General features: G+C 36.0%; 1 protein-coding gene across 1 annotated transcript in view; it reads left to right on the top strand.

Annotated features, from left to right (window-relative positions):
• The first annotated feature begins 1083 nt into the window (after nt 1-1083).
• Nucleotides 1084-19277, top strand: part of LOC134540550 (paramyosin, long form) — an 88514-nt gene continuing 70320 nt past the window's right edge. Inside the window, exons 1-3 of the mRNA XM_063383364.1 lie at nt 1084-1385; nt 1552-1702; nt 3356-3412. Of these exons, the coding sequence (XP_063239434.1) occupies nt 1586-1702; nt 3356-3412 (174 nt within the window). The 5' untranslated portion in view covers nt 1084-1385; nt 1552-1585. The remainder of the gene's footprint in view (nt 1386-1551; nt 1703-3355; nt 3413-19277) is intronic.

Here is a 19277-nt window from a genome sequence, read left to right as displayed (position 1 = left end):
TTTCTCTAATAGCTTATGAACGTTAATTTTTTTTTTATTTCAATTGCAATTTTTTTGTGTATTTTGGTTCAAAATATTACTTTATTTACACTTCCAAATATCAATCATCAAGAATAATTGGTAGATTTTTGTGATTTCTATCAAATGGTAAATTTTATAATAAGACTGCTCTTAGATATAAACTACGACATGAGCAATCACACACGTTAACTTTTGTAACTTTTTTTTATATATTTCCTGTAAAATGTTGTGTACCTGTATAGACATTAAAAAATGAAAATTAATAATAAAGTTTCACATTAGCATCTATAGTCAATCAGACCTTTGGTGTAGTTCATAATATATTTTTTAATACAATTCATGATACATGTGCTTCAAAGTCGGATTAGAAGTAGTTTCATTGGAGATTCCACCGTCGTCTTACACACGACCGGTATTCATAGCGTTCAGATCAGTTCTCACAGGACACACAATCGCCCCAATATGCCTGTCGCTATCCACACCACTGGAAAGGATTAAGCAGAGAACCAAGGTCTCCTGAGTGTTTGTCGCTTCCTTTCCGCGCGACGACGTCACGAACCTCCCGGAAGGAACGAGACAAAAAACATCCTGTTAACTACCATTACGGTATTTCACGGGCGAGAAACATGGTAATAACAGACATGTGTTCCTCTTTTCTGACCTCCGTAAAGAACTGGTTTAATGGTGACGGTTGAATACCATGAAAGTTCTTCCACTGACGACAGACTATGTTAAGCACATACGCCTACCTCTTTTGTTCCTTTTTTTTTTCTTTCCTCCGTAAAGGACCAGTTAAGGGAGTCGAGAATGTGAATACGCGGTTGAAGGCCATCAAAATTCTTTCACGGACGATAGACAATGGTAAGCACAGGCTATTTTTCCTTCGAAAGGACCCCGTTGTCAAGGAAGTAATAGGGCGGATGACCAGTTCAAGCCATCATGATCCTTCCACGGGGGATAAACAATGGCATGAACACGCGCGAGCGACTTTTTTTTTTCTTTCTCTCGTGGGACGTTTGAGTCCAGGCGGGAACGAGGGGCGAACGAGGTGCCAGGCGGATTGTGCGGGGGAGGGGACAGAGGAAGAAGGAGCGCCGTGGTGAACTGCTGGAGGAAGAGAGACAGAGAGTTCGCGGGCGCACGGATGTTTTCAGGACCGGCGCGCGTCCTCCTCGCGTGACGTCACGGCGTCTCTCTCTCCCCCTCTCTCACCGGGGCGGGAGAGCGTGCGTCGGCGTCCCCCCAGCCCCGCGCGTCTTCAGTCGCTGGTCCCTCTCACACACGAACGAATTCGCGCTGTGGGTGCGCATCGGGCGTCTCAAGAGGCCAGGCCACAGCTCTCCAACTGCGGAAGGCGACTTCTTGTACGTGAACCACCAGACTAATAGAATTTACGTTGTGCATAAGTATTTTTTTTTTTGGTGCTGCAAGAAATTTTTGTGAATTTTTTTTTTATATAATACTCAACACTCGTCCACGTACCAAGAAGAGATAATTACCTGACAATTTCTTTTTCTGTCTACTTTAAAGCTGATCTGAAGTAGAAGGAGAAAAAGGAACCAAGATGTCTGCGGTTTCGAAGACCACCAAGTCCTACTCTTACCGGAGCACCGGCGGCGGCGGCAACGCTGACGTCAGCATCGAGTACTCGGCGGACCTGAGCGCGCTGTCGCGCCTCGAGGTGAGTCCCCGCCATCTTGCGCCGACTCGCTCGACAAGATGGCCGCCCCCGCGTGCGCGGCATCCGACCGACGCGTTCCGAGCGGAGTTCGAGTCCCCGCCCGGCCATTCTGAATGCGGTTTTTTATTTCATAATTTCCCTTGATCGCTCCAGAAATATTTATCTAATTACGACGCTGTCAACAAGACAGTCATCTCCCAAAATTTAAAATAACCTTCTCCTCAGTTTCTTGCCCACATTTTTTCGCAAGTGTAGAACGTGGCGGACGTTGCCGTGAGCTCATTTTTCCACCAATGTCGACGAGACGTTGAACAGAATTCATTTAACTTCAATCAATTTCTCGCAATGTAACCTCAACAATGCATAATACAACTTAAGAGATGTCAACGTACTAAGGAAGGCAGACTTAAATCTTAACCCCGTTTATGTTAAACATTATATTGTGGAAAACAGTCTCCTGAAAAGGTATTTTGCTTAGTTTAATTGCAATGAGGCGTAAGATTGCAAGTATTCAAGTGTTTATCCAAGGATGAAAATTAAAAGACTTTTGTCTTGTCCAGGATTGGACAATCACGTGTTTGGCTCCAGTAATAAAATAATAAGTCCTAAAGTTGATTCGCGTTTGGGTAAATCTTTTGGATCATCTTAGATTTTTTATGACTACATTTATTTTCGTGTTAAATTTAACATGGCTTGGACATAAATTTTTTATTATTTTTAAAGAGTAGATACTTTCTTCATTTCGTTACTAAAACATTTGTTAACCTTCAGCCTTCGTTATCGTTTAAAATACTAACTGCAAAAGCACATAGTTAACTTTCTAAATCAGCACATTTAGAATGACTGTAGTTTTCTACAAAAATTATAATTATTTTAACAAAATTTAAATATATTTTTTTCACTTTATTGAGTGTACAGATATATTTGTGGTTTTAAAAAACAATTTTTTTCTTTTTTTAAAATGTAGGCATATTTCGTATTCCATATTGTTTCGTGGAAGCAACCAGGTATTTTCTGTTGCATTATTATCTCATAAAGTGTTAAAATAGTTTTGTTCAAATAAAGTCCAAATTTCTTAAAATACTAATGACATAATTAAAATATATGTAAATAAAGAATTTTCCAAAATAAAAGGAAAATACACCTTTTGGGAACTCAGAAAATATATTTCTTAAAATCAAACCATTTATATTCTTAAAATAATTTGTTGCTTAAAGGTTTTATTCACACTTTATGTTACATGCACAATATTCTTTAACACTTCGATTGATCACGGTCGACACATTGCACAAAGTGTGGGACGAGTTTGAATACCGCCTCGATGTTTGCCGCGTGACTCTAGGAGTGCATTCTGAGTCACTTTAAAATAACTTTCAGAGATTCTTAATTAATTGGAAATAGTTTTAGGTAAATCCGCCGCACGCGATTAGTTTTTATGATTTTTCGAATTTGTACAGATCAATTCTGCTCACTATTTATAACATTCACTATTCCAGAATATAAGTTGAATTGTGTTTGTGTTATTTTATTTAACATTTTTCTGATGTAATAATTAATATTGTTTTTTTTAAGTGTAAGATGAAAATTCCTGAAAAAATGTGTGATTTATTGAATAAAAAATTCTGATGAATGAATATGTATTTATTGATACAGGACAAGATCCGCCTGCTTCAAGAAGATCTTGAGTCAGAGAGGGAATTCCGTCAGAGGGTAAGCTATTTATACTCTGCACATGTCAAGAATAGTGTTTGATTAACATTACATTGAGCCAATAACAACACTTTGCATGCGGGAACAATAATATGCTCTAGAGAAAGCTGTGTCTTGTGGCGTACTAATATAATGTAGTTTAGGAACCTACATTCAAAATAGTAACGGTTAGGATGGTTTTGGCGCTTACTACCAAGAATTAAACTCTCAACAAATATGAAACAAGATAACAAGTGTAATCCAAGCCTTCAGTGTAATAAATATCTTAAGTTAAAATATATATATTCAATACGTTTCAAACTGTTATTCCTAAAAAATACATCTTATGTCAAAAGTTTAATAAGAAAAATAGTAAATTGCCGGAGATAAATATAATAACGTTAGAGTCTAACTTATAAACATTTTATCATACATATTTATTAATGCCAAAATCTCAAAATACAATTTTTATGTTACCGAATATTAATAAATTAGTGATTAACATCCGTTAGGTTTTTAGTTTTTAACTTTCCTTTATCTCTTTTTTTAATTTTATCTCATGTTAAAATATACACCATTATGTAATTAAAGAAAATATATCTGACAAATTTAGTGAGATTAATTTATCATGCTTACCATGAACCCAAAGGGTTCGTTAGAACCATTAAAAAATTAATTTGCTTATCTGTGAGTTTTTTCAGGAGAGGGGCAGTCCTTATAGAATCAATAAACTCCTTACCTTTAACCATAATTTTTTGGTTTATTTTGTAAAGCGAGTACAATAACTTTAAAAAATTATTTTGCTCTCTATGCATGTGTTAGTGGAGTTTTGTGAATGTTAGGCTTGCTACTATTAAGTATGAATATTGGACTCTATAAACCAAAACTTTAGATCATATTTTATTTCATAAGTTTAAATTTAGAATAAACTTTCCAAATCTTACGAACGAGCACGTTAGTAATCGAACTAGTCCGATCCTTGAGCATTTTAAACCAATATTATAGAAAATTTTGATTTGGTGCCATTGGCAAGATTTTTAATATCTAGCATCAAAGTAGTCTCTCTCAAAAGTTCAGAAATGATGGATTGTTTTGACTGTACGGACCTTTCTTACTTTTCGTGTTAAATACTGGACAAAGCTGATTTTCCTTTGCCTTACCGAAACTTGAGACATCCCAAATATCACAGTAGCAATTGAACCTTTAGAAAATAAACACAATTAAATTTTTTCCCGATATTTGAAATATTTTTCTTAGTCGAAAACGGTTTAAAAGATATGGACAATGAATCCTTGTCGGTAAAATGTCAACGAACAAAAACCAACAGTCATTATTGACAGTAAATTATCGTCCTAATCAATATTTATTGCCAATGAGTCTGGTTTTGGGTTTCGTGAGGGTTTTGTGTTTTTTTCTTTAACTTTTACGTCTTAATGTCTCTGTTATTTGCTAGGTTTGTGCTGTTGACTTTCTGTCTTGTGGTTGTTTTAATGTACTTGTTTTTTCGTAATTTTCTTTATTTCCGTTTGACTAACGTCAGTTATAATAGCACATTTAGACCCAAACTTAGTGTAATTATTTTGATATATGCTGAAATTTACCATTATCTATTTGTATGGCACTTTCATTGGGGTCCTGCGAAGTTTTAAAAGCCCCAAAGATAAAAAAACGTTACCATAACAACATTCATATGATCCAACCATCAGCGTCCCAGCAGAAAGATAAAATCTGGCAGCAGCCAATGAACAAAAGACTTCGACTTGTGTACACGGAAAAAAAAAATCTTTACTTTGAAAAAAAAATTACTTTATAAACCAGTTGCCAATAAATAATTCGTAAAACTACAGGAAATATATTTTAACTTTGTACAGCATCGCTAATGTTATTTTTGCACATATAATATAAGTTTTTGAGATAATACTAAGTGTTTCTTAACAAAAATTGGCGCATTATTTTATATTTTATTTGATGTTTTATTTAATTTTTTTTTTAAATCTTGAAAATATAATTTGAGTATTCAACAATTTGCCTTTATGTTGTTCTATCATGATTATAAATGCGCAGTTAATACTGAAAATCTATTCAGTGAACAGTGTACAAATAACTTTAACTGTTGTAGGTAATGGGACAAAACAAAGCATAATTCCCGGGTAAGAAACCGAAACCGGTATTACATACTGCGAACACTATTTTGTAGTGATACAATTCTTTTCATGTAAATGTACAAATATCTGTACTTTTATATGAATATTTCTGTTCCATTTACAAAAGAAAATTACTTTCTATAGGTGTGTGGTGTGTAGTCCAGGGCCGGAAAATAACTTTAGATTGCAAATCTCCAGGAATCCATGTCCAGTGCCAATAAGACTTTAAAAAAAAATATATTTACTAGTTTAAAACACTTTTCATGATATGCATTAAAATTTGTGGTAGTAAATCCAGTAAATCCAATCTCCTATTGTTCTGGGTGATTTATCGAAGTTCACTGATTGCTTTTTGCGTTTAAGGAAAGAAGAAATGCACAACGCCCAACCCTCAAACTTAGGGAGCGTTTGTGTACAGAAAATAACTGATTTATCTGCGAAAATAGAACCCAAGGTCAATGAACTAAATGGTCAAACAATCGAGGTTATTTTTCCGAATACTCAGACAGGATTGCAGTCAGATGAGAAACCCTGCAAAAACTTTGCAGGTTAATCAAATGGAGTAATGCTTTCCTTCGCCTAAGTCTCGACTGTGCAATTGGCCCTTAGTGATACTTACATTTGCATCCCTTCATCCTTCAGTGATTGCATCCAAAATGCAAGCTGGCGCGTGCCAAGCGATGAACAATATTCAAATATCTGTTCTGATATCACCACTTTTAATACGAAAACTTAAGCATTTTTAAAGATTTTTTTATACATTATACTTAAAATGTTTTAGTCAAATTTGGAACATTTGGAAAAGCCAGCTGCTCAATGTCTTCAGAGTAATTTAAAGACAAATAAAACTGTATGTTTATTATGTGGATTGCACAGATGTGTGTGAATAAGACGTATGCCAATTTGATTCTTAGATTTTAAAAAAACTTATTTCATAAATAAAATTTCATTGTATTATTTGATTAAAGTTCAATGCCTTCAATCAATTGCTCATTTAAACTCTAAAATTAAAAGTCATGACTAGATATTACTAAAACACGACCACATTTATCGCAGAAATTCAGTAATAAATTAAGTACAATCGTCATTGAACAGAAAGTTTATATATGTGTGAGTACGTGTGAGTACCTCGGAGGCATAAGACGATATATTTACTTTTTGGGTAAAATACACTTTTAACAGTAAACTTGACCACCATTTGACATTATTTCTATTACCATACAACACTAAGAGTTAAGATTTAAACAAAATGAAAATTTTGGGTAGAAAATAGTTGATTATAAAAGTGAGTCACTATTTAAAATTCTTTAAATTGCTCTCTTAAAAATATATGGTTTTCGTGAATTAGTGTTTTATACCTCCTAGGTACAGACATGTGTGTGTATGTGTAAACAAATCGCAACAAAAAAAGTTCAGATTAGATATTTTCAGGATATTATTCATGCATTTATAACCCCGCAAAATGAATTATATGAATAGCACAAACTAAACCAAAACAAAATAGAAAACCACCAGAATATTTTTAACATGGATGGCAGGACGAAGGCACAGTAACAGACGAAGGAACAGCTAAACAGCCCTGGACGGTTCAATGAATTCTGCATAATAGGACACATTATCAAAAATATCCTTGCAAACACAAAACGGGACAACACAAAAAAAAGTAAAACAGAAGACACAGCAGTCTCCCTGCGATGAAACAGTTTCTGAAACCTTATTGTATATTATCGAGGTGCAACGGACCTCCAGCATTGACAAGCTGGGCCTTTTGAATAATGAGGACACTTTATTAATTCAAGTTTAAAAATTATAGGCTTTAAGGAGAGAACAACATGACATGTACGCATTACGCAGGAAATAATAGAAAAAAATTAAAATTGGACAATGTGAATAAACTATACCAGAAATCACGAATGTAATATTACTTTTATGAGTACAAAACACTGAAAAATCATATAAAAATTTAATTCGCTATTGAAATTAATAATATTCTACTCTGTCAACCAAACTACATAAAATAATTTTCGCCACTTCTACGTTAAAACCAAAAAAAAAATAATCCTGGAATTGTTTTTCAGGATCCTACTTAAATCAATGACTTCTTTGTAAAATCTGCCCAAGTTATACATATTTTTACTTTAGACAATCCGGGTGAACAAAATATACTTAGTAAACAAAACAAATTATTCTGTTTTAAAGCAACATCTGCTAAAGATTTCTACAAAATAATTAATTATATGAGCAGAAAAGCGGTAGAAAAAGACATAATTTATTTATAAATATTGTAAACTCTGTTCACCCTCTGCAATAATAATTACGACAATATGTGAGTCAAATTTTTCCCCCAAAGAACTAGCAAAATTAAGATCCATTATGAAAAATAAAACACATAAAACTACAAACACATTTACCGATAAATATTTTTACCAGTAGTGCCTGAACGCAAATGATTTTTACTGTGTAAAACAATCGGGATTTCAATCTTAACGCATCACAAGCACTAATACTTTAGACATAACCTAATATTTGCAGAGCGATGGATAAGTCTCAGAAAACCTTCCTAGTTCTGTTAGACTTCTAGAAAGCTTTCGCCACCGTTATTCATAAGAAGTTTTTGGATATGTTACTAGTATTACCTTAGCCACAAGAGCTTTCACATCATTTACGAACTACCTTAATTACCGTTCTCAACTGGTACAAATAGACACAACTGATGTGAAAATAAAATCTTTCATAAAAGGTTTTACCGATAGTTCCGCAAGAATAAATATTTTTCATATATTTTATTTCCCAATTAATCGCAGGACGTTCTGCTGCAACTAAAATACCTACCTTTTCATCAATATGTGCATGACACATAACTATGTATTTCATGTACTCCAAACGACGTAACATCTACTGATGATAACTATAATAAAGATGTTCAGAGACTTTATATTTGTGCAGCGAAAATAACTAAATCTAAACTCCAGCAAGTGGTGAATTTTTTTTTTTAATTGAAACATTTTAAACTTTCAAAAATAAATCCAACCATCCCATAGTTACAATTAAAAACTGGTATTTCCAGGCGTCAGTACAGCCAAGGGTCACTGGACAAAAATCTAGAATTTTCAAAGCATATTTCAGGGACTTTGCAAACAGCATACTAACAGCTAAAAGACCTCCAAAAATTTAAACATATTTAGCAAAAAAAAAATCTTAAACTTATAATCAGTGAAATGGTGGTCCTTACCCCTCTAATATTAGGTATGTATGTTTATAGGAATATAAAGATATTTTTAGTATAGAATTCAATAATCCCATTAAGCATGTCTACGATATGCAAATAACTTTTATTGAAGACAGATTATCACAGAAACAAAAAGGTGATTGATCCAACTAACTATGAAGGTAGCAAAAATTAAAATCCCTTAGAAGCCTAAATAATTCTTCAATAAAACAATCGACCCATTCACATGGTTGCACTACCAAAAAAAAACGTTCCAGCGCGTAGAAATACAGTTTGCGAAAAATCATTTTACATTGAATGGCTTACAAAATTGTTTAGTGCAAATAAAAACTTATTTCAGAAACATATCATAAATGCATGTTCAAATAAATCTAGGGTAACCATGGTTAAGTTATTATTTTTAGTATGAACATGTTCCATTATTATTTAAGAGGATAATTATTATGATTTAAAATATTAAGTAAGTGTTTGAAATAAATGTGTTTGTTTAAAAATCGGTCCTTGACCGAACTCTACGCGGGTGAATAAGCAAAAGTAATTAAATCATTGTTGAAAATTTAATTTATATATGAATAAAGGTACATGTATGTAAGACGAGGTTTTATTATGTATGTAACCCTATTTAAAAAATAATAATTTTAAGTTGATAAATAGGTCTACGGATAACAGTTTAGAGTCCTGGAAAGAAAGGAATGCAAATGTTCACAAATAAAGTTCCTTGCGTAAAATCATTTTTTTCCTCGCACTAATTACTTGAAGGGTAGTTCAAATGTTCAGATTTTTAGAGCTTAAACTTACTAGAGCGCGATCCTGTTGGCTCATCGGTCGAAGTGTCCGGCTGGTGGACCCCAAAGATCCAGGGTTTAATTGTCAGCATATTCAAGGGTTGTTTCCTTTCTGGGGGTCGTGCGGGCCCTCCACGCACCTGCCTCGGAAGGGCTCCGACCGACCACCTGGTTGTCCCTATCACGGCCTTGTCACCTGCCCGCGGCGAAGACTGGCGATGGCCTGTGCTCCGTAATCAGCAAGTTCTCGCCGTCCTTTCGAGTAGGTAAGATCTTGGACCCAGCACGAGTTCCAGCCTGGCACAGACAGACAGGTTCATTTCTAAGGAAAGAGATGCCACCAACAGGGGCCAAGAAGGAAACTGCAACAATTCCCGGCGGGCATCCAAAAAAAAAAATCCTCTCTGAATATCAACAGAGATGTCTTTTATGAAACGCTGGCAACAGAATTGACCAACTGCCATGGCGCTCAACATTTTGCATAAAAAATATGAACACGAGCACGAAAGCCTTTCCTGAATTCCAAGCCTACAGATCATCCTCCCTTCCACCGCAATGTAAATTTGGACAGCAGCCCATGCGGATTCACTTTCGTCTGAATCACACCCGAAGGCATCCAGCCTACGTGCAGGTGGTAGATTCACCGAATTTATCAAACGGAGGAGTTTTGAAAGTAGGGAGAAGGAGGGAAGGAAGAAGTGAGGATGGCCAGAAAAATGCAGAGCGGTGTGAGTCAGCCACTCCCTGTGAGACAGCCTTGCATATTTTTTTTTCGCACCGCCACGACACCGCCGCGCATGTTCTGAAATAACTTCCTTGGCGTCACTCGGTCGCGGAGAGGGGGAAGAGGCATTCCTCGCCCCTCCCCCTCCGGCCGGGCCACGCCCCCCGGCCGCTCGCGCGACGTGGTTCGAGCTCCCTCCGTCCGATGGCGCTGGCGGCGGCCGGGCGCGGAGCCAGCGCCGTGTCCAGGCGGGTCTTAATAAGCCCTTCTGGCACGCGCGGGCAAGTCGCCCGGACACGAGCCCCGATAGCGCGCGAGAAAATAGCAAAGGCAGGCGACGGACTAAAATTAAAAATTATTAAAATAAAGCAAAGCGTCTTCTTAAACGTGCTCGCGCCGTCGGACTCGTGTAAGATTTTAACGTTTAAAGCAGGGTTGGAAAAAAAATGTTAGCAAGTCTTTCACTACTTGCCAGATATGTGTAACATCTTACCTTGGTAACGAGTAAATTCATGTGTTATTTTTTTGCAAGTACATACAATTATAATAAGAAACTTGGACATGGAATTCTTAAAAATAATGCCAAGCTTAATAGATATACGGAAATTGTGTTTTCAACTACATTTCAGGACGCGGAATGCACGTAATTCCCGCACCCACCACTATAATTCGCTGCCAAAGAAGCTATGTTGACTATTGAATTATTCCGTTTGCAGAGCGAATTAAACTCTATAATTAAACGGCTCCGATAAAAGTGAAAAATACTTTAAAAAATTACTTAACCCTTGCTTTGGACCCATTTTACGACAAGAAATGTTTTTTAATACATTAAACAATTAATACAATAAAAATTCCCTTTGTATTTGTGAACTTTAAATCACGCCATCGGCAGATCGTAGCACTGTAGTTACACATTTACGTTCAATGTGACATCCGTTCCATTCAGGAATTACTCCTACATAAATGCCGTATACGAAGAGCTAAGATATCGCACATCAACATTATTTCACCCCATTGTGAGTGCACGGAAACGCAACCCTCGCAGAGCTACAGGCGCGAAAAGTGGCGCGCCAGTTTGAACTTCACGAGCATCTGCGCACCGAGAGAACGATGCACACGATGCGCTGCAAAATTTCACAAGAGCGCAAGACGACATACTGCCTGCGTTAGCGTTGAGGGATGCCACTTTGAAAATCTGCTGCGAAGGAGAGACGTGTCTGTGACCGCGGATCCACATTGCCCTGCTCCCACTGCACTGTCATCGCACGTCCTCCAAGCCACTGGAGCAGCGCCTAGATGTGCGCGAAATACAGATTCACACGCTCGTGTTCCCTCTTGTAACTTTGCATGGTCGCCTTTACAGGTACGAGGGATATTCTTAAAGGTTATGTTAGTCATTATATATATAAACTCACGGGAAAAAATACTTTATTGGCAGTTTTAGTTTATTAAGTAACTACTTCACATTTTTCACATAACCGCTGTTTAGTTCCAACCACTTTTCGTAATGCTTCACCAGTTTCGTTAACCACTCTGCATAGAAGTTCGCGGCCTTGAAATGAAACTGACGTCTTGGCTACAGGCATCATTAAAGTTCGAATACGCTATTCATGAAGCCTACGTACAGGTGCTTAGTAATCATCTTTGTACTCGAGTCGAAAATTGATGGTCACCGTGTTTTGGAACAAAAAAAAAGGACATGATTTCTGTTAGTTTCGTGAAACGTGGGTCAACAATTACAGAAAACATTACAAAATTTCGATTGTCAACTGGTTTAATTTTCTAGTTTTTTTTTTTTTTTGCGTTTAGCATGTCCTGCCACCCATTAAGTTTACGTCCAGCCATAAGTTGTTGCTTCGAGTGGAGGGCCGTCACTCTCGGAGTCCCGGGGCCGAGACGGAGCTGTGACGCCGCGCCTAATGGAGCGTCGGCCGCTGGAAGCCTCTCTGGCTGCCGTCCAGACGCCGCGGCGGGCCGGTTGCGACCGCGCTCGATCGGCGGGAAATTTGGCGTGACGAGGTTTCCGGCCCTGCTTGTCTAGCGCGCGGCGGGCGTGTGTCCAGCGCGCGTGTCGCGGCGGTGTTTACGTTGGACGAGAGACGCAATTAAGCTTTGATTACGTAGACAACAAACAAAAAAAATTAATTACTTATATTTACTAAATTAAGACAAGCTGTTTTTTGTTATTTTCAAGTTGGCGTAACCGCATATTACGAACAAAGATACTAGACCAGATACATTAGATTATTTTTTGGTTTCGTTTCTGATCCCTTGAAAATATTCATTTACACATGGGCAGATTTTCACAATTAAAGTTATAAAGTTTGCCACACAGCATTTGTTTGTTTAAAATATAAATTCTTTAAGTCAAAATCATATGTAATTCATGTTTATATTTTAACACTATAGACATAAAATAAACAATGCTTAAATACACATTTAATTTTTTATTTTATATTATTTTATTATCTTTATAAAAATTAATTTTCCCAATGTTTTTGAAGTTTATAAACCTTCCTTTGTTTAATTGAATTCAAACCAAAAATATTTTTATTTCCTTATAAAAATCAGCCTAAATATAATAAAAGATTAAAGTGTACACTTTTTGAAGAGAAATATCATTCAGTTACCTATGCAGGTACGTCATATAAACGGACAATATAATTATCATTTTTACTGTTTTTTTTTTTGTTTCAAGACTTGAACAAAAATGAATATATTTGTTAATTCCGTTATTTCGTATACAGAACGATTTATTTTAAAGATTGGGTAAATATGGATTCAAAAAATGCTGTGTGTGTTTGATGATGTGAACAAATCGCACTTCCCGAAATTATCACTAGTCACTAGTCACTAGTCTCTAGTCACTAGTGAAGTCTGCTTGCTGTTCCTCCGGTATGGCAGCTTGCTCTTGTCCACGCCCAGATGAACGCCCTCTCCTCCCCCCCCCCCCCCCCCATCACTCTACGCAATATTGTTCTGGTTGCCAACTGTTAAAAAATAATGCATGTTTCACCTGTCTTTTCAATCACACAAACGTCACAAACCTGCGTGCTGGTCAACTGTGTGTTATTCTCGTCTATGAGTCGAATAATCACTCACGCTATACTTCACTTAGGTAGTTTCTGACCATACACTGTACATCTAATGTTATTTAATGTTCACGATCTAGCATCGTAGAAATTTAAAAAAAAAAAATCCTTAAAGTCTGATATGTAGGCACGTTTTCGTAAATACTGAACTCGTACTAAATTTGCGCTTTAGCTGAACTTCTTTCTGAACCGGAAATAATGGTGATATTGCTAATAGCCTTTAACACGGCAAGAAAATTTTGAGTAAGAATACACTTTGTGGATTTTTGGTGTATTGGAGGTGCAGTTATTCATGCTGAGTGGGTGGTTATCTATATTTTTTACTTGCAATCTGTAAATAGATGTGCGATTACAAAGCCTAGATGATTCCCTGTTTTTCACCCGTTGTGACCTTGGATGTAGATATATTTGTTTTTTAACAGCTAGCCAACAGACATAGTCCAAAATAGGCTCTCACTGTACTCAAAAAAAAAAACAAATACAGACAAACAACGCAAACATAGAAGAAAATTAGGAAAAAACTAATTTGAAAGGCAGACGTGAATATCCAAGTTATAATCACAACGAATTACAGAATGAATAAAAATAAAATTATAAATGAAACTATTACTAAGTACTAAATAAATATAATATACAAATGATTAAATTATTTAATTGCATTCATAGTGTTTTGCTAAGATATCTACATGAGTTATTAATTAATATTTCTAAATTAAGATAGTAATAATTATAATAATTATCAGCTTATGCTGCACTTATACCAACAAAATTATATTATGAGTTATTTCAACGTATGAATCAGGTTACAAATTTTAAAAGTATGTTTTCTTTATTTCTTTCGTCATAACCTATTGGAGTTAGCGGAGTGGTGTGGAGCTCAAGCATATTGCACAACTCTCCTGGCACATACACTGTAAAGGTTTTTGTAAATGGAACATAAATATTTATGTAAAATTACAGATATTTGTAAATTTGTACAGTTACATGAAAACAACTGTATTACTAAATAATAGTGTTCGTAGTTATACTGGGTTCAGATTTTTACCCGGGCAATTATGCTTTGTATTGTCCCAGTACCTCCAATAGTTAAAGTTATTTGTACACCGTTCCCTGAATAGCTTACCATTAACTGCACACATTAATAAGCATACTAAAACCAAATAAAGTCTAATTGTTGAATATTCGATTATCTTTTTCATGATTTAAAAAAATCGATTATAATGTAAAATTTACTGGGAAGCATCTATGCTTCGTAATCGCACATCTCTTTACAAACAGCAAGTAAAAATACGGCTAACCACCCACTCAGCATGAATATCTTCACCTCTAATACACCAAAAATCCACAAAGTGTATTCGTACTCAAAAAATTTTTGCCATGATGATGGGGGCATTAAGGGTTAAAGAGTTTCAGCAATAACAAATACTCAGTTTTACCTCTAAAAGCATATTTCACATATGCAATAATAACCATAATACCCATGGTTTATTCAAATTTGCCATAAATCTTTCTTGTAGTGTTAAGAACCATTTCTTGGCAACTGGTTTCCAAAATAAAATTAAAATATTTTGTTAAAATACGGATTTTTTCTGTGCACATTTCATACGAAGGCGGGCCCATAGAGTCGCAGCGGTTATTAGATATGTTTGCGCGGCGCCGGATTGGCACGACTGTCCTCGCACGAGATGACGCGGCGCTGCATCCAGACACGAGGATGTCTTTCCGCCGAGGCCAGAAGCCGTGAATCTCGCGGCGACTGCGTAAACATCGCCTTTAGGACCCTCGCTCCACCGGCTGCGCCGCCATAAAATAGGAGCGCGTCCGCCGGCGGTAACACGAATCCGGCGGTCTCGGGTTTAAAACCCGACGGAAGTCGTTTGCGAGTAGCCCACACCGGGCACAGGCTGCGCGGAAGATTGCTGACGGCGACTCAGACATAACGACTGTCGTTAAAACATTGGCTCATTTCCTATACCGTAAATTCAAATAAAACTACATAGCTATATTTGTAAATTTCCATAAAAAAACTGTATCACTACAAAATAGTGTTTGCAATGATACTGGGTTTGGATTCTTACCCGAGCATTATGCTTTTTATTCTCACATTACCTCCAATAGTTGAAGTTTTTTTGTAAACCGTTCCCTGAACAGCTTTCTAGTATTAACGGCATGCATCAAATAAGCATAATAAAACCAAATATTGACTTATTGAATATTCGATTATATTTTCCACGGTTTAGAAAAACTATACCTGAATGAAACTTCAATTAAAATATAAAATTATGAACAAATTTTTGTAGGATGTAGGGGAAGTTCGGGTAAAGTGGCCACCCTAAAGCTTGAATGACTGCCTATTGTATAAATATCAACATTTTTTTACTTCATAAATGTATTCTCTCAAACTAATATAGTAGATATCACATTCTTCTTTTAACTTATATCAATGTTATTTATTTTTAAGTTTAAAGCCAAAAAGGGAAATTGACCACTTTACCTATCCAGATTGGGTAAAGTGGCCTAAATAAACCCACAAAGCTGGTGGCATAGTCTCAAGAAACGTAATTATTTTTATATTAATTCAGGGTTGCGACAAAGGGACTCAAAGTTTCTTAATAATACATTATTTTTCATTTTTCATTAATCACACACAAATATTCTTAAGAACAAAATTTGCAAAAAAAAGTCATCATCATTGTCGTTGCAACGCGAACATGCTTCATGAGCCCACCATTTAAACAAAACACACTGTATCCAGCCAACATCATGTTCTGACTTACACTAAACTTCCTCGCAGTAAAAGCATTCAGGGCCTTCATCCATAACATCGCCAGTTTTGTTTCTTAATTTTAGTTTGGCAGGTTTTGTTGGAACAGTAGCAGGTTTGGATACCCGAATTGGTGCTTTATTTTGTTCCCGTTGTTTCTTTTCTTCTTGCAAACAATTTTTATGTGGACTGCTAGTTAAGATTGTTGAACGACCCTTCTTTCGCTTTAGTTTTTTTTTTTTTGTTTTAGGCAATGCCTTGGGAATCGGAAACAAGTATTTAGGCGTAACTGCGAATGATGTGCTTTGTTGTGGATTTTACATTTATTAGAGGCGTTAATGTGCTTGCTAGTACATCCAACATTGGCGGCGTCACTGCTGGTGTTTGCTCCAAGGTATCTTGTAGAACTGATGGAAACTCTTCTCTTTCAAGTGTATCATTTTCTTTGTTTTTCTCATATAGTTGTGTTTCCGGCTCAGTAAGAGCCACATTTGTTGTGTATGCAGCCAAAAAATCGTGATCTTTGAAGACGTGTCGATTCGTTGGCTCTATTCCACATTTACGAAAATCGTTGACTGCAATATAACGTTGTGCTGCCTCACTATAGGCTTCGCCAAAGAGTTTCCTGAATTGAAATACAGTTACTGCTTTTCCTGGGTTATTGCGACAATACTTCACAACTGCGCGAATGTAATACTTGTTCACAGGCCCCATTAAAGACACATCCAGTAGTTGAAGCCTGTCACTGCAGTATGGGGGCAAACATAACACGATCGTGTCGTGTTTTCTTGACAGTTGGATTAAAATCCAAATGATTTGTATGTGTGTTATGTCCGTCTAGAATCAGGAGAGCTGGATGTTCTTCAGTCGGCTTGGCGAATTTCAGAAAATGCTTTAACCAATCCGTTAAAATGTCGAATTGCAACCACCTCGACGAATGACAAGCAAATCCTGTACCCGGTGGTGCCCCGCCTTGCAGTTCCACCTTCATTCTCTTTCCAGGAAAAATATAAAAGGGGAATATAGTTTCCACCAGCAGCCATATAAATCACGACGGTGCTCATTACACCCCGCTCTGCTGAAGTGATAGCACTCACGTGCCCCTTTCCTTTTTGTGCAAGTATTTTAGAGCTTTTGCTCTGCACTTAGGTAAAGCTGGACTCATCCACATTAAAAATACAAATAGGTGGATAGTTTATTTAAGACCTCACCTCTTCCAGAAGGTCAAAAAAATTTCATGACAATTACTTTTTTGAAACCTTGTGCTCGTGCAAGAGAGGTTGCTTCTAGGCTTCTCAATGTCAGTATTCTAACGTATTCTAAAAGCAGAAGTCCATGATTTTCCAGCCATTTGAGTATCTTTGTTAAAATTGTGTTTTATATTATTTCGTTAAGCCAACTGATATGCCAGTCTTCTTACATCCTGCAAAGTTAATCGATAAAATCGCATTTCCATGTCTAAAATGTGTTGCGCCAATTTTCCTTCTTGCCCAGGACTAAAAATTGGACGGCGAGACTCCAATACTTTTATATTTTCAACAGATTCTTTGTTTATTCCTCTTACAAGTCGTTTGAGCGTCAATCGAGGAACTTTGAAATCTTTTATAGCTTTAAGGAAGCCCATTTCTTCGTTTCTTACAGCTCTTATAGGTTTTTCCTTCGTAACTGCGTCCCATGTCTGCTGCTGCGTCGTCCGTTCATATGTATTTGTCATATCTGAAAAAATACAAAATATTATTTATATTTACAGGAAAAATAGCACGAAGATGGGTAAAGTAGTTCACTTTACCTACCAACAGAATAGGCACTTTACCTGAAACGGAACGCGACGAAAAAAACGACTAAAATTTCAATGAGGTTTTATTGTGCTCCTTTACCGTTAAATAAACAGTTCATTAAAGGAATTAACTGATATAATATTACATTGTTTTTATTTATATTGAACGCATTAAATTATCACAATGTTTAAACAACTTACCTTAGATTATAAACCACAAAAACCACCTTTTTGTCATAAAATCTGTCCGCGTGAACTGAGCGCGTCGGTGTTTACTGTAGCAATTTGAAGTCGACCAATGATTAATTTCAATAAGCCGCTGTTAGATGGCGCTACTTGGTTGGTTCTTAAAAAGAAGGTGACCACTTTACTGAAATTCACCTACTCAGTATTATCTCGTAAAACGTATTTCATAAATGACAAAAATAACCATAGTAATGTTTTTACAAAATTAAAATATATTTCTTTAATATTAATGGTTTCCAAAGGAATCTTTTGTAAAAGTACAAATATTGTTTTCCGGTGTAGGTTAGGATGCTTATTTCCTGGAAGTTTTAAAGCTTAACCTCAAAACAAACAATTACTAAGAATATAAAAACACCTCTCAAAAACTGTGATACTATAAGAACAAATCAAACAAATGAATATAATTTAAAAAACATATTTTTAACATATAAGATGATTAACATTATATATTCTAAAAAATCTTTATTGTTTTTAAATACATATCATTACATACGACACACACGCAGACAATTGATGGGTGATGTTTGTGTTGTCGTATGTTGGTTTCAGGCACATTTGAAGTCTAGGATAACATATCGCTGGTATCGAAGTCAGAAAAACTATCGATTGGCGGTTGAATCGAAAAAATTAGACAGTCTGATTATGTAAAACAAATATGATTGCACTAGTATTTTCGCCATTGCATTATTAGGTAATGTTTATTTTTATATTTTATTCAAATAAAATACGATTTTATAGTTCGGAAAATCATATTTGTATCCTAAAATTATTTTCTGCTTTTTTCAATAATGTTTTCGAAAATTATTAAAGTGGTCTATCGCTATTTTCTAACACAAAGGATCTTTGGTACCATGACTAAAGACCGGAAAAATTCGCGGTTTTATTTCTCGATAGGGTAGAATTAAAATATGTGTACTTCCATGCTACTTCTTTTATCGGCACATAAATTACTGAAAATACATTTGGCCAATAATAAACCCCCAACCAAAAAAGGTTCGAATCACAGGCTACAAAATTTGAGACGTCTCACCAGTCGGCAGACAATGAACAGGTGACTTTCACCCGAGTTTACAGAGGACTGTGGAATCTATCCTAGAGGCCAATGAAAACGCGAATTTTTCTGGT

The sequence above is a fragment of the Bacillus rossius genome, chromosome 1 (assembly GCF_032445375.1).
Source record: "Bacillus rossius redtenbacheri isolate Brsri chromosome 1, Brsri_v3, whole genome shotgun sequence".
NCBI classification, from domain to species: Eukaryota; Metazoa; Arthropoda; class Insecta; order Phasmatodea; family Bacillidae; genus Bacillus; species Bacillus rossius.
The sequence above is the reverse complement of the archived record's forward strand: the minus strand, read 5'-3'. Positions and strand labels throughout refer to the sequence as shown.